Genomic DNA, 14,206 nt, shown 5'->3' on the forward strand with positions numbered 1-14,206 from the left:
TAGTGGTCTATTATGAAGAAACCTGGTCAAGTTAATGCGACAGTGTAAAAAGGTTGACATGTAATAACCATGATATCGCCAAGTAACTAAACATCCACCATTGGACTGTTCTGTACCATTTGAAGGAAGCTAGAGACAAAAAAAAAGCTAGTTATTGTTACCTGACCGTATTTCCATCTGTGAAACTTTACAAATATGCAAAGAAATGCAACCATTTTCAAAGCGGTTGGTCACGAATGATACGAAGCAGCAAATTAGATATGGCAATAATGTGCGAAAAAGGCCATCGGCAAGCCGGGAAAAGCTCCTCAACCTCCAACAAATTTCGGATTGGAAATAAATTGTAGAATATGAGCTGCCGCTATCTGGCAAAATCATCGATTTAGACCTCTACTGTCTACAACTAACAAGATGACGACAACCCATCTGAAACCGATCGGAGCTAGTAGACAGGACGGGTACCAGGTTTCACCATGACAATGCTCGGTCACACATATAGTAGTTAGATACCCGCCGCATGTTGTTTTAGAATATAAAAAAAAATGCTTGCTTCAGTTTCGGCGAAAAAACTGCCAGTATTTTCTCGACTACCCAATGTATGTATACGGTAAGAAGGCTAAAACTCTGACACTCCTCTCCCTGAAGGGCCTAGATGGTGTAGACATTCAGATGTTAACCAAGACTTGGGCAACTAGCCCTTTTAGCTTAGCAAGTTTTGATTCTGTTCACTGCTTTGCAAAGAAGGACAATAAACTAGTGGAAATATTTCCGTCTATCGAAACATTTCTACGATTATAGGATAGGTAATCGCATGTCGTGCCAAGTGGAGACTACCGTCATTGCCATATGTGGTCAACGACTAGATCTCGTAGTGGCCTATGTTTAGCTAACGAACCCTTTGATGGAGAAATCTATCAGTGGACTGGAAGTGCTGTCTGTTCTATCTCTCTCCTAGTCACTGCTGGCGACTTTAACGCCTCCTCAACCAACTAAACTTCAGCTTCACTACGGCCCTTTAAGACACGTTCACGGACTTTGATTGCTGGGTAGTCGATCCACATCGGTATCGACTTTTATATACGGCCACACAGAGTTCGGTCATCGATATATTCGTAACGATACCTAGTCTACAATACCCCCCCCCTTCCTGCTAGGACATGCGGTAGTTGAACTTTACTTGTAGCCCTGCCCGGAGAGATTATAGTCGAGCTAAGACACCAATTATATCCTTTATTTCCTGTTTTAAGATGATCTGCCGAAAAACGTACGCAGTACAAAGCCAACAATAGCTTTGAATGGCTGGAGACCTGTTTCATCGCCGATGCGGAACTTTAATCACACAAGTGACTAACGCTCCACGCCAGTTCGGTGGCTTATTCGATTAATTCTTCATCGCATCATGTGCGCCGTTGCTTTGATACCGTGCTGAATGGCACTATTTATTAAATGTTTACATACTGGTATACTCCAACCCAGTATAAAGATGTTACCCTGTTAATGATTCCAAAAGGAAAGGGCTATCCAACTGCGCCGTCATATGGCGGCAAATAAGGGAGAAAAGTGTTTGTTCTAAGTTCTTCTCCGACTTGCTGGCTCATCGTTTGAACAGGACTCAGGAAGCGTACGGCATGTCCTAACGGAGCAACATACGTTTCGGAAGCACGCTTCACAGAGACGGCGTGCAGGATCCTGTTGGCCGACGTGAAGGGAGCAGTAGCCACGTTGCGCAGTCCGTCATATGTGATGTTCGACGACTTTGAGATAGCCGTTAAGTAGGCGCTCGGGGACAAAGGTATGCTCACGCCGGCCGAGGTGTGTCTCGCTATTAATCTGCTCAACCTTTCCCTATGACTTTATAGAAGGATAGAATAACCATCGATGACAAACTGGCCGAACTCGCGCTCTTTACACACCGAACCGGCCTGGCTCATAAGCCCAGTTTCATACGGCATTTACATATTTGGAACTAACCGTAAACCTGACCGAGACGGAGGTGATGAAATTTTAAGAGGGATGCAGAACGGCGGCTACTAGCTTTTACTACTAGCGGCTACTAGAAGTTAGATCACTTCTTGTGTATACAAATATGCTTCCGTACTTAAATTTACGTTTCTCCACGAGCGGCAAAAGTTTCACTGCGCACACTACCAAAAGATGCAGGAAAACGGTGTTAGACACATGAGTAATCATATCGCCTCGTCGCTTGTCCTTCGGCACCGTTCTCAGCTCGTGCGATCTTAAGGTAGCATCGATCATAACGTATGGCAGACACTCGTTTGTGAAGATCTATCCGTGGAGACCCTCGAAAAATTAAACCGCGCCAGGGCCTGCTTTTTAAAAAAGCATTAAGACTACACGTAACCGTCTCACGCACCTGCTGGCCTAAGTCACCACTGCTGTTCGAGGACCTACACCATCGCTTGGAGCTTCCAGCAACGGGAGCCTTCAAAACGAACTTCAGGAACTGAGAGCAGAAATTCGCGAAAATGATGAAGATTGCTTCGCCGTGGAAATTATGAGTATCAACAAGTACATAGGAACGAATCGGCTAAACAGACGTGTCGCTACACGCTTTGCCGTGTGTGTGTGCCGTCATAGACTCTCCAGGAAACCAGATTTTTGCGAGCCTGAAGATACATGTAGATCTACTAGATCCATCTAAAATAGATATCATTGCTCGTTGGCCCTCTGTGCAATCTCTAGGATATGTAGCAAATATCTCAAATTGGTTTTTTGAACTCAACCAGACTTTTGTAACCCAAATGATGGAAACTGTTTTAAATAGTTTGATACACCTTCTCTAATAGTGTATAATTGTATTGCTTACCTGTATGTATGAAGACTTCAACTACGAGCGAAGTGAATTAAATATAATTTTAAAAAAATGCATAGATATATATATATAATGTATAGCGCTGGTAGGCCGGGGGTCCGGTATTGCTAATTGACACAAGGGGACGCATCAAATTGACACATTTAGCTAACGTTAATCGGCTGTTGGTCCATCCGTGTGGTTTCACTCGAGCTTCACTTTCCTTGCGAGATTCGTGAACCTTTAGCGAACGTTGCCGCTAGGTAGGCGATAGGCACCCGCTGCCTATCGAATGCTTGTATGTGCGTGTACAAATATTATAGACAATCGGCCTCTTTGACGGTTTAAGTTGTGAACGTCTCAAAATTCCCTATATTTGTGATTTGGCGGTAACCGCTGACCGGTCGACTGGTCTACTCAAGAAGGTTGAGTGGTGTGGCTGAGTTAGCTGGTAACGAAAATAGAAGAAATGGGAACTCGGGTTGGAGCAGAATGGACCAAACAGGCGAAAAGTCAAACAACCTTAACAAAATTTCCTCAGAGGCGCACGATCAAAAATTCCGACCGCCATCTCTTGGGGTGTAGCCGTAGCCATCCCTAGCATTAGTTTTGACAACTGACACTAACATTGTCGTATAGAGGAGCCGGAACCGGTTGAACTTGTCAGGTTCGTTCGCCTCTACTCTTGCTTTTGTTACTGTTCTTTGAAACGTTGGTCGCAAAGCAGAGGTCTGGGTTTTTTTTTGCTGCTTCTGGAGCCGGCGGGCGGGCAAGAACTCAGGTGGATTGTTGCAGGTGTTGGCGAACGGGAACAGTAGGAGAGAAAACCAGTTAGGGGTAGTCTCGGACTTTGGACCATTAGGCTAGGGAGCTGCCGGTGCGAAGCGCTGGACACACGGCGTAGGTTTGCAGCGGCAATACCAAGTTTTTCAAAACGGCATGCACTCTACATGATTTGTGCCGCGGCACGGGGTAAAAGCAAAGCAGGAAGCTATCGGCTTAACGCCCGTTTGTCCAGTCTGCCAGGTAACTCCCGGTAGCAGCAGTGAACACAGGACGCCAATGCTGCTCCCGTTGATGCTACCGCCGAACCGTCGTCGCCATCGCAAACTTAATTTTAATCCGCCGACTGCATTGCTAACAGTCAGAGTTTCTGTTCTTTGCTCGGCAGCGGAAAACAAACAAGGGGAACAGGGGGTAAAGCGTCGTGCAAGACCGTGGTGGACAACCCCTTTCGTTGGTGTATGGCTGCCATATGATGGCAGCGACGAAAGAAGAATTCGAACACGATACCGGGTCGACTGATGTTAAGGCGATGGAGCGAAACCGCCGTGCAACCGAACCGGTAAAGGCTAATGCTTGAATGGAACTGACAGTAACCACACTGTTACGTACTAAGATGAAAGAAGTCTGTTCCTTTTTTTTCTTTCTACATTACTTCCACATCATTCCCTTTACTCTTTGAACCTTACCTGTTCTCTTTTCTTTATTCCACATTCTTTCGTTTTTTTTTCTCATTTAACTTGTTCGTCTGAATAGGATCATTCCGCAGGCCGTCAGGATTTAAGAACTACAAGAAGGTCTCCTGGACGATATCGCCTCTATCACCGCTGTGGAAGGTGGGCATAACTGGAGTGGGAGAGACAGTAAGGTCATAAATTGCTAGCGAGATACTCGTCGTCTTGAGGAGGGCCAAGTACCGCTTAACGTCCTTTTTGGATGACTGCAGCAGGACGAACCTGCCTCTGCTCTGCTGTTTCTCACAATTCATATTGTTAGTCAGTCTTCACCGCCACGATGTTTTGGGACGCAGGCTCTCGTCGACGTTGCTGCCTTCGCTTCAGTGAAGCTGGAGGAGCTTTCCAAGAGCCTCAATGTACCTGCTGGCAGAAGACAGGATCTAGAATCTGAAGGGGAGAAGGAGGACTTACATGGCAAAGCGAGGCTTTCTTTAGCCTAGATTCCATACGCCTAAAGTCTGTAGCGCGTTGGCTAGGGGACTATCTAAATATTATCGCGCAAAGTCGGTCAGATTGTACGGCATATGTCCGACATCAGGGAGTGATGCAGGTGGCTGGTTAGCAGTCGTAGCGGCAGTGAGTCTAACAAGAGTCAGTACACTCTACATAGATGTGACACATTAAAAATGCGTAAAAGGTGTTAGACAAGTAACGCTGCTTGTGGCTCAGGTTTTGCCGATACCCTCGGCCGTTTCAGGCAGTTGTTACTGTTAGTGCCACAAGAAGTGTCTGTCTCAATGCACAACATTATGGCAGCTGCAGGTACGTGCACGCACGATGATTGTCAGCCAGGGGCCACCAAGCCGGCCACAAGTGATCTATGTTCCGGGATTTCATTCAGCCAGTGCAGGAAGAGGAGCGTACGGACAGCCGGTTAAGCTGACTCCTGGCCGATCAGTCAGAGACGTCAGCGAAAGTAACATAACTTATCAACAAATCGGAATAACTCCATCACATGTTATCCATTTACGATAGCGAGATTGGCTCATATGAACAGAGAAGAGCGTTTGACTTGTTAACAAATTCATCTGACATGCAGCAGCATCTCAAATTCATAAGTAAATTGATTTTACTCTATCAAATAGCTAGGTACGTGGCATATATTATTTGGATATAAAGAAGCTGTTTCTGTCCCGCTATTGGTTTGGACATCGGTTGCTTCACTCGTACTTCGCTAGTACGAGGCCAACTAGCCTGCAGCTGCTAATCCGAACAAGGCATGCTGTTCACATTAACCGTGTGAATAGAACCTCATCAATGTTAAGCGTGGATTTGCAAATGATGAAACGCCTCTATAAAGTTGGTCAGCTGAAGTTGTTTCTGCTAAAAATGAGAGATTTTTCTATTATGGTGCGTGCAACTGTGTTGACACGCGCTAAACAAGATGTAGGATTTATATATTTAAATGCATACAACCGAAATGCGAAACGGAAACTTTTAGACTGTCTTTTACGTAGTTTCGAAAACGTTCAAAGTTAACACAACTATTCCGCATCATCCCCGTCAACCGGAAATTGCAACAGACAACCTTAAAATCTTTTTGGTTCAGGCTTCAACACGTTCTATGTTAGACGTTTTTCTCCATTTTGGGATAATTATTTAAAAACAAAAAAGGGGCTCATAGGTATTGATTTTTGTGATCTAGGTTATATCAGAAACGAATTCTGAGTAGCTGAGAATATATATATTCAGACAAAGTCCAGTAAGGTAGTAATGATTATTTGTTTTGTTAATATCTGTTCGGGTTTTCTTTTATCTTGCCACAGAATTGCTCTATAGAAGCCTATGCTAATGACAACAACACTGGAAGATTTGTCAGTGTCTTACACGCTGCCAAAGCGTATATTTTACCGATCCTTCAAGAGTCGTTTCATATGAATTCCCAAAAGCAACTAGAAGTTTCAATTTTTCGTACCTGCGGGTTCCCGCAATGAACGTCATTTAGAACGGTCGAGGCATTTTCACCCTCCGTATGTTATAATCGCCTAAATCGCGCTTGAAAAATTTCAGTCAAGCCTAAATGAAGTTTATACTGCTACTGAATATGTGTATGTGTGTGTGTTTTTCGCTTTGAGAACATACATATGGTTGTAAAGTCGTCAATTTATAGCGTCACAGACTTCTATGATTCTCTGTTTTGTAACCCCGAGTCACTGTAGTCGTGTTGCGTTTTATTTGCTATACATCTACAGGCAAGCTTCTGACCTCGGTTGATGCATCAGTAAACCCAATCTCAAAGCTGCCGGAAAGCTTTACACAGCTCGTCAATCTTGAGGAGCTCTATTTGAATGACACCCTGCTCGAGTTTCTCCCAGCAAATCTCGGATGGCTAGCCAAGTTGCGAATCCTAGAATTACGGGAGAATCATCTTAAGACGCTGCCAAAGTCCATGGCACGTCTTACGCAACTCGTCCGTCTAGACGTCGGTCAGAATGATTTCGTCGACATGGTAAGCCAATCTCGACGTCTGTAACATGTTTAGTGGTAAAAAAAAATCATGTTCAAAAGAAAATACACCCAAGGTTAATATTTAGTAAGTGTATAGTTATTTGAGCGTCTGAAACGACAAGTATTTTGCAGTATCTGAAGCTCTATCTAGCGCCTTAGTGCTAAATTTGAATGCCGGTTTCGTTCTGTATCAACAGTGATTACCGGAGATTTATCATACGTTGTAGATAGCATGAACGACCCGGATGTCTTCGACTTGGTCCACAGCGTTTTTTTGTGTTCGTCATATCACCCTGATTGATAAAGCCGTGACACGTACATTATGTAAGCTTCTCTCTCAATTATTTCTTCACAGTCGACGGTGTTAGTCTATGGGCGTTTGACTAACGAGACAGTAGCGTAGTTCCCTCATCATCATCCCTATTATACATATTTCGCTGATTTTTTAAATGATTTATTGCTTTCTAGTATCTTAAACAGAGCCATTTTGAAGCTAAGAAACGATTGTAGCCGTGAGACGCAGATCCTTGTAATTGATAGAGCTTTACTATATATCGGTTTTGCTAAACGTAGTTTTCTGTGACTCCGTTATTTCCAAGAGTGTGGAAACAATTTGTTTGTAATATTCCTGAACTAAATTTGCCAAGCCGCTATTCAGTTGACGGAAGGAGTTCTCATGAGAGACCACCACGTGAGAATTTTGTAACCATTGTGATTGTCTATAAATGACTGACTATGAAAGCAAGTGAACGTTGTTGAACTTCTAAATTGTCCATCTGCGATTACAGTTCTGTAAAATAAAAAGCTCCTACAGATTGGAATATCTCGATCTTTTCTTCAAATAATTTTCAAGGGGGCTTGATTTTAAGTAGTTTCAATTGTTTAGATACACCCCGAGGGGCATGGGAGAGAAAATAACTACTCGAATATGCTTCTAAGGTGTGAAGGAAATGATTTGAATCGCCGTTACCATTAACTTTTTTACAATGACGAAATTACGAAGTCTTGTTACATCGTTCATTTTACGCAATATCTACTATACGTGTCGTCTCTGCGGCCAAAGCTATCTAGAAGTAATTAGCAAACCCGAATATAGCCAAATTGCAGCTTCTATATAATGTATCCTATAACGAGATTTACTGATCACAGATTTTTATCGTCGCAATGTACCATGCACATCCCGTAAGTGTTTTAGTTTGGTTATATAAAGTAGTTGTGGCAGATACAATACAGATCCTGGCAAGTAGAAACGAATCGAACGTCCTATTCAGGTAAGCGTGACGAAACCGCGCCGTCTCGAACATGTCATTTTTAACATGGTCAGGAAGTGTTTTTTGTTCGAATGAATCTGACACTGGAATGATATAAGCAAATCGCAGGTTATAATCATGACCAGGTCTGCATTTGTCTGCACTATTCCGCTATGGCAATTATATTAAATTCGCATATTGAATAAGCTTTTTCTCAAGCTCAACTATAAACGTTAGTCTAAAGGACGATACATCAAATCAAAAACAACATTGTCTGACTACGGTTCTGTACTAAGCGCTGATGATGACGATCGTAATAGCTGGACTCTCGTGAGGGCATGGTTTTCGTCACGTCTACACCCAATTTGAGTAAATGAACTTCAAGATCACGTCAAGCGAGCTCCCGCCTCTTCGGCTCTGTCGTAAGGCAAATCGAACCATGAGCTTTGCCCACTCGTTCAAATGATTATCTAAATAGCACTTAGACGCCTATTTTCTCGCTGTCACTGAAATCTAACGTAAATCGCACGTACCTTCTACCATCTGTATTGGTTAGCGAGTTGTCTTTGTTTTCGTGAGGCGCAATTAACGAAAGGTATTGCTCACATTCATGCTGCACCCAAATCGTTCATTTTGTTTTTCGGAATGGAAGCAGCATTCGGCTTGCTGGTGAGAGTACAACACCCGTCTCACTGTCCTGTTAGGGATTCCAGTAAGCTGATAAAGGACTACCAGCGTCCATAGTCATCGCATATATACATACATAATAAAGCTGTAAATAAGGAGCATGCTAGTGTCATTGATCGATGACATTGATCAACGATAAGAAGTGAAAATGACAAACATAATCGTCGGGAGAAATATATTTCGGGTAATATTTTCAAAATAAGCTCCACGGGCAAATATGTGTCATACGTTGCACCCTTCTGGCTGCTACTTGGTAAAGGATTTTTCGTTGAAAAGTTTAGCTATACAAGACGACATTGAAATCAAAGTTAGACATCTGTTCTGTGCATTTTAATTGTATCTCTAAGTCGATGTTCGATAGAATTTTATCGACGTCAGCTGGGCCACCAAGGAAGGACTAAGACATCAATTTCTTTCGACAATTCTCGGCGTATCCACGAGAAAGCTACGCAAAAGCAAATGCTATGGAAAGAAAAGTCTGAATGAGGCCGTTCTTGCGTTATATGATGTGTAGCGTTTCGACTGCGTCTGCAAGGCTGACCAACTTGTTCCATTCGAATTTCCCTATTTGTTTGTTGGCACACCTTGCTCAATTCGGCAATCCCTTATATGGGTAAAATAGTTACGACTTGCGTTCTACGTACGAGCGCCGTATTACTTTCCACTACCACATGAACGTCGCGCGCAAAAAAGGACGCCGCTCAGCAGTGTTGCTCCAATGCTATCTTGGTTTCTCCTAGTCAGTTCAAAACCAGGGAATGAGGGAGATTTGCCAGTCCTCCGCCTGCATTTGCTAAGGCCCGAAGGCAGACATTAAAATGTGCAAGCGACCGCGCGAAGGTTTGACAACTAGGATGCTTATGAGTAAGGCGATGTAGCGATGAAAGGGTATGTCAGGAAAAGTCGCGAGGGGGTGATGGGAAAGAGGTATAGGAGTCTTGCTAAAACGATATTAGAAAAACGCTGCCTCAGTGGTAGCCTCGCAACACGATTTTGCTGAAATGGGTTGTTTAACTGGCGACATGAGCCAGCAGCAGTTAGACGAAGCCTGGGTCCAACAGGCAAATAAGAGGGGCTGTCTCTTTCATGTGTCCCTGCCCAATCTTCGAATGGCAGCTGGCAAAAGAATTGGCTTTGGTGCCTGACCGACCGCCCGCACGCCCCTCCTCGCCGTTTTGATTAGATTTTGGTTGGGGTCAGATGGCGCAGTCGGCTGCGGTATCCAGCAGAGTGAACCCTGTTGTCAAACTAACGGATGAACTAACGCCTTTCCCAGCTGGAATTCAGGTAGACGGTGGGAGAGAAGAAAAGAAACGGGAGTGAGAGAGCTTCTGGCGAGTTCCCATTATCAGGCCTTATCGTCAGCAGCGCCGTCGACGCTCGGACGCCTACCGTTACGCTTCGACTGCACTTCCGCCTTTGTCCACCCTCAGTTTAGTGTGTATGCTAACCGATAAATAGTCCCATGAGCTTCTCAATGGTTAATATTAAATCTTAATACTCTGAACGAGCAGTCTGAACAACTGAGGCAACATTTTATTAGAGTTACTACAGCCTTCTCTAATCAACGTGCCGTTTATGCGGGCGGTCAATGTCATGTTGCAAAGACAGATACATTTTTAGTTTGAAACGGGTTGAGTGTTATAGCTCATTTGATGAGTGGTTTATGTTTACTACTAACGGTTACTCTGGTTTTAAAGGTTTACGTATCTAAACATTATCACAGTGTCTCCTATGTTTAATTATAAAATAGTATTTTTTAAAAATCGGTAATTTTAATCGGACTAGCATACAAGAAGTGTCGATACCTTCAATAGGAAAAATGCCTGTTTGAGCTGGGGAAGTGTCAAATAGACTGAAATGAACAGAAACATCTGTTTTGTCACTCCTTCTTGTTCCACCAAATTACTACCACTATGTTGTGAAGTTTAATTCCTTTCCATGTTGACGGAATCTGTTATTTTGTTATGGTGGAAATTTGTGCTAGGGTTAGCGTTTGGCAGCTTTAATGTCAGCTACTTGAGAAGCCTATAATAACATTAATTCATTTTCTTGAAAACCTATAGTGTTTGTGATTAATAAACAGTCTAAACAGTTTGCTATATAAATATTAAAATAAAACGTCATATCTGTAGAATACACAAAGGCAGCAATCGTAAACCAATAGATCTGACTGGCAACATTATAGCAACCGTGTGATCAGTTAATTTTATGAGAAAACCAGATAGTTCAAACCAATTCAGATGACTTTCTTAGTTCAGACCGCAATCTGATATATAATATAGTGTCATCTTTCTAACAGGTCTACGATCAGTTGCTTTCCGAACGTCCGCTCGGTATTTTCACACTGCTCTCGCCTGAAAAAACTAGCAGAGATTTGTCTTACTGCACGTTATCGCTTTGTGTTATCATTATGTGCGTACAATATCATCGAGCGCTATGATCATACAGGTAGCATTGTTCCGCCTACTACAGTAAAGAGCGAACGGACTTGGCACCATCCACCTCAGCTAAATTGTCTCGTCAAAAAAACCCTTACATCAATTCTATTTCGTGAAAACACCGGGACGGGAGACAATTCGGCCTGAAGTAGAACAATAATTGATCAGTTAAATATCAAAAACAATTCGGGGCCGCGACTTTTGCTAATCCAATGGAAGCCGCATGGCGTCCTGATAATCGATACAAGTCCTAAGGGCCAGCTCCTGGCACATCCACGTGTTTCGCAACTTGGTCGTTGAATCCCTGTTGCAATTTAGACGAACGGGTTCGCTAGAGTATCCTATACAATTTCTAGTTCATTAGGGGATATTTGGACAATTGCATAATAACTGGGTAGGCCGTTACTATAACAGCTGTAACGGCGTATTAGATACAACGTAAACAAATCATCGAAAAACAAAAGGCTTGGTAAGTCGGAAGAAATAGATAGTTCTAGTTGCAGTTACTAATCATTCACATGGAACTGGAACGTTCAATATATTTTGTGTGTGGCGGAACCCCATGGCAAATCCTAGTTCCGGAAGCACCCTACTGTTCTGTTTGCGCTTTCGAGCTATCGTTAGCTATGAACACGGGGATAGTCTTATAAAGTCATTAAGTTATCCGTTGATCGGAAGAGCGTGAGCTTCTGTATAGGCAACTGCCAGGTCTTGAACACAACTAAAATACGCTTCTTTGACTTCTTGTTAGTTGTGAGAGTAACAGAAGTGCTCCAGCTAAAATTGATTGAATTTTTTTGCCTTTTATTGATTAAATGGTCTAGTTACATGATATTTAATTGCTTAGAACATCCACTAACCAACCGTATTGCTCCTCCTCTTCGTCATTGCCTGGTACATTCAAGCGGCTTTAAAAACGTTTGTCGCTACATTGCAGAAGTACATGCACATATTTTCCTCAATAATATTCCAAATATATTATTACACGATACAGAGAACAGACAAGATATTCTGTAATAACATTTCTTATAAATATACAGTTCATTTACCGAGCAGGACCTGAGTTAGTCATTCACACGTATCTTCTGTCCATGTGCATCGCAAACTTAACACTCTACATTGCTGCTATTACCGTCAACAGCCCGAGGTGATCGGATCGCTGGCATCGTTGATGGAACTCTGGTGCGACAACAACCGTCTGTCGTATTTGCCTTCATTTATCGGCCACCTTCAGGCACTTCGATACCTCGATGCTTCATCTAACAGATTATCATGCATAGAGGTTTGTTACTTACCGATATTATATGACTACGCACGTTTGGTAATATCGCAGATCTCGCTTCACTTCTCTTCATGCGTACGACACTACTAATAAAAGTTTTCGATGTCTTTCAGGACGAGGCCTTCAGGAACCTTTCACAGCTGGCGGATTTAACGATATCGTCAAATCGGTTGACACGGCTACCAGACACCCTAGGGAAGCTGACCCATTTGACAACATTACGCGCCGATGATAACCAGCTTATGGGACTCCCGGACTCGCTTGGTTTTTGCTCACAACTCGAAGAGCTAATAGTCAATGGAAACCACATCGAATACTTGCCAGGTAGAAGATAGAGGAACAGAATTTCTAGTTACTTCTGCGAGATATCGTATTACTTTACATTAGCTTGACAGCTATGGTAAATTTGTCATTCAACTTACTTTCACTCCGACTAGCAACTTCGTCTAACAGTAGCTTCAGCTTTATATTCAACAAAGCTTGAATCATTGTAGGTATCCCCTGTTTATGAAAAGAAGACCTCACCTGGGTAAGCGATAATCTAATGGGGACAATTTTGCAGCAACAATCGGATGTCTTCGGCAGCTGTCACTTCTAATGGCGGATTCCAATTGGCTAGATGAGCTTCCTTCGGAGATCGGTTCCTGTTCAGCGCTCAAAGTTCTTTCTGCACGAGACAACCGGCTTGTGGATTTGCCAGAAGAGCTGGGTCACCTTACCAACCTCAAGGTTCTCAGCCTTTCAGCTAACAGATTGAGGTACGGTTAGTATTATGACATACTATTTGATTATCCACTGTTGAATAGGTCTACGCATGCAAATTTATGCAATTTAATAAAAACGAATTTTATGGAAGACAAAACACAACTAGTGGCAAAAACACACAGAGCCTATTTACGAAAATTAAACCTATGAGACTACCCTCGTCCCGTTCAGCTACGAGTACGTATGATAGTAATCTCTGTGTTCATCGGCACAAAGTCGGTCCTTTTCAAAGGAGCGCCTGCAAACTTTTACAGCGGTCATTTAATTAATTACCAACAGCAACGATATATTATAGACATACTGTAATTATTATAGATATATATATATATAATAATTAATAATATATATATATATATATATATATATATATATATATATATATATTTGGAACAATGCACATAGATGGTTTCCTTTCTTTTAAACGTACTAGCGAAGCGGATATAAACTAACAGGGCGTTTTGTCATCCCGTCGTTCCTCTACAGTCACTTTAATTACTACACAAAACGTTTTTTGCGAAGGATTCAACCCTCAACGCAACCTCTTGTATGGATACTTATATATTCATACAACTAAATATCAAATCATCATCTAATGTGTTACGTAAAGCCAGAGGGCACGTCCGTTCTGAGGACCATTAAGTCGCCGTGGCGTGACTGGATATGCTGCCGACGACACACACTATGTCCAAGATATTCAATCAGGAAAAAGTCTTAATTTAGCTTTACCACAGTTGCGACATATGAGGCTACCATATATATATATATGTGTGTATATATGCGGTATTTAGGTTTTGCACTTTGTAGCACTGCTACTAACAGCGATTTTGGTGTCATCCATTATTCACTTAATGGAAATGGCACCGCCGCTATAGCAACGTGATTATCTGTGTGCTGCTACATGTACATCCATTGCGCGTTCAATTTTAAGTATGTAGCGTGTTAAGTTCTAATTTTTGTGGTGACTCGGTAGAAGCTAGCTGGTCGCTAACCGGAAATGGTTT

General features: G+C 42.6%; 1 protein-coding gene across 2 annotated transcripts in view; it reads left to right on the top strand.

Annotated features, from left to right (window-relative positions):
• The window catches only part of LOC111249420 (uncharacterized), a 34,695-nt gene that overhangs the window by 8,799 nt on the left and 11,690 nt on the right, over window positions 1-14,206 (top strand). For both annotated transcript variants that reach the window (XM_022803270.2, XM_022803271.2), the window contains exons 3-6: window positions 6,525-6,781; window positions 12,300-12,440; window positions 12,554-12,764; window positions 13,003-13,198. In XM_022803270.2, coding sequence (XP_022659005.1) covers window positions 6,525-6,781; window positions 12,300-12,440; window positions 12,554-12,764; window positions 13,003-13,198 — 805 coding nt within the window. The remainder of the gene's footprint in view (window positions 1-6,524; window positions 6,782-12,299; window positions 12,441-12,553; window positions 12,765-13,002; window positions 13,199-14,206) is intronic.

The sequence above is a fragment of the Varroa destructor genome, unplaced genomic scaffold (assembly GCF_002443255.2).
Source record: "Varroa destructor unplaced genomic scaffold, Vdes_3.0 BEIS01000004.1, whole genome shotgun sequence".
Taxonomy (NCBI): domain Eukaryota; kingdom Metazoa; phylum Arthropoda; class Arachnida; order Mesostigmata; family Varroidae; genus Varroa; species Varroa destructor.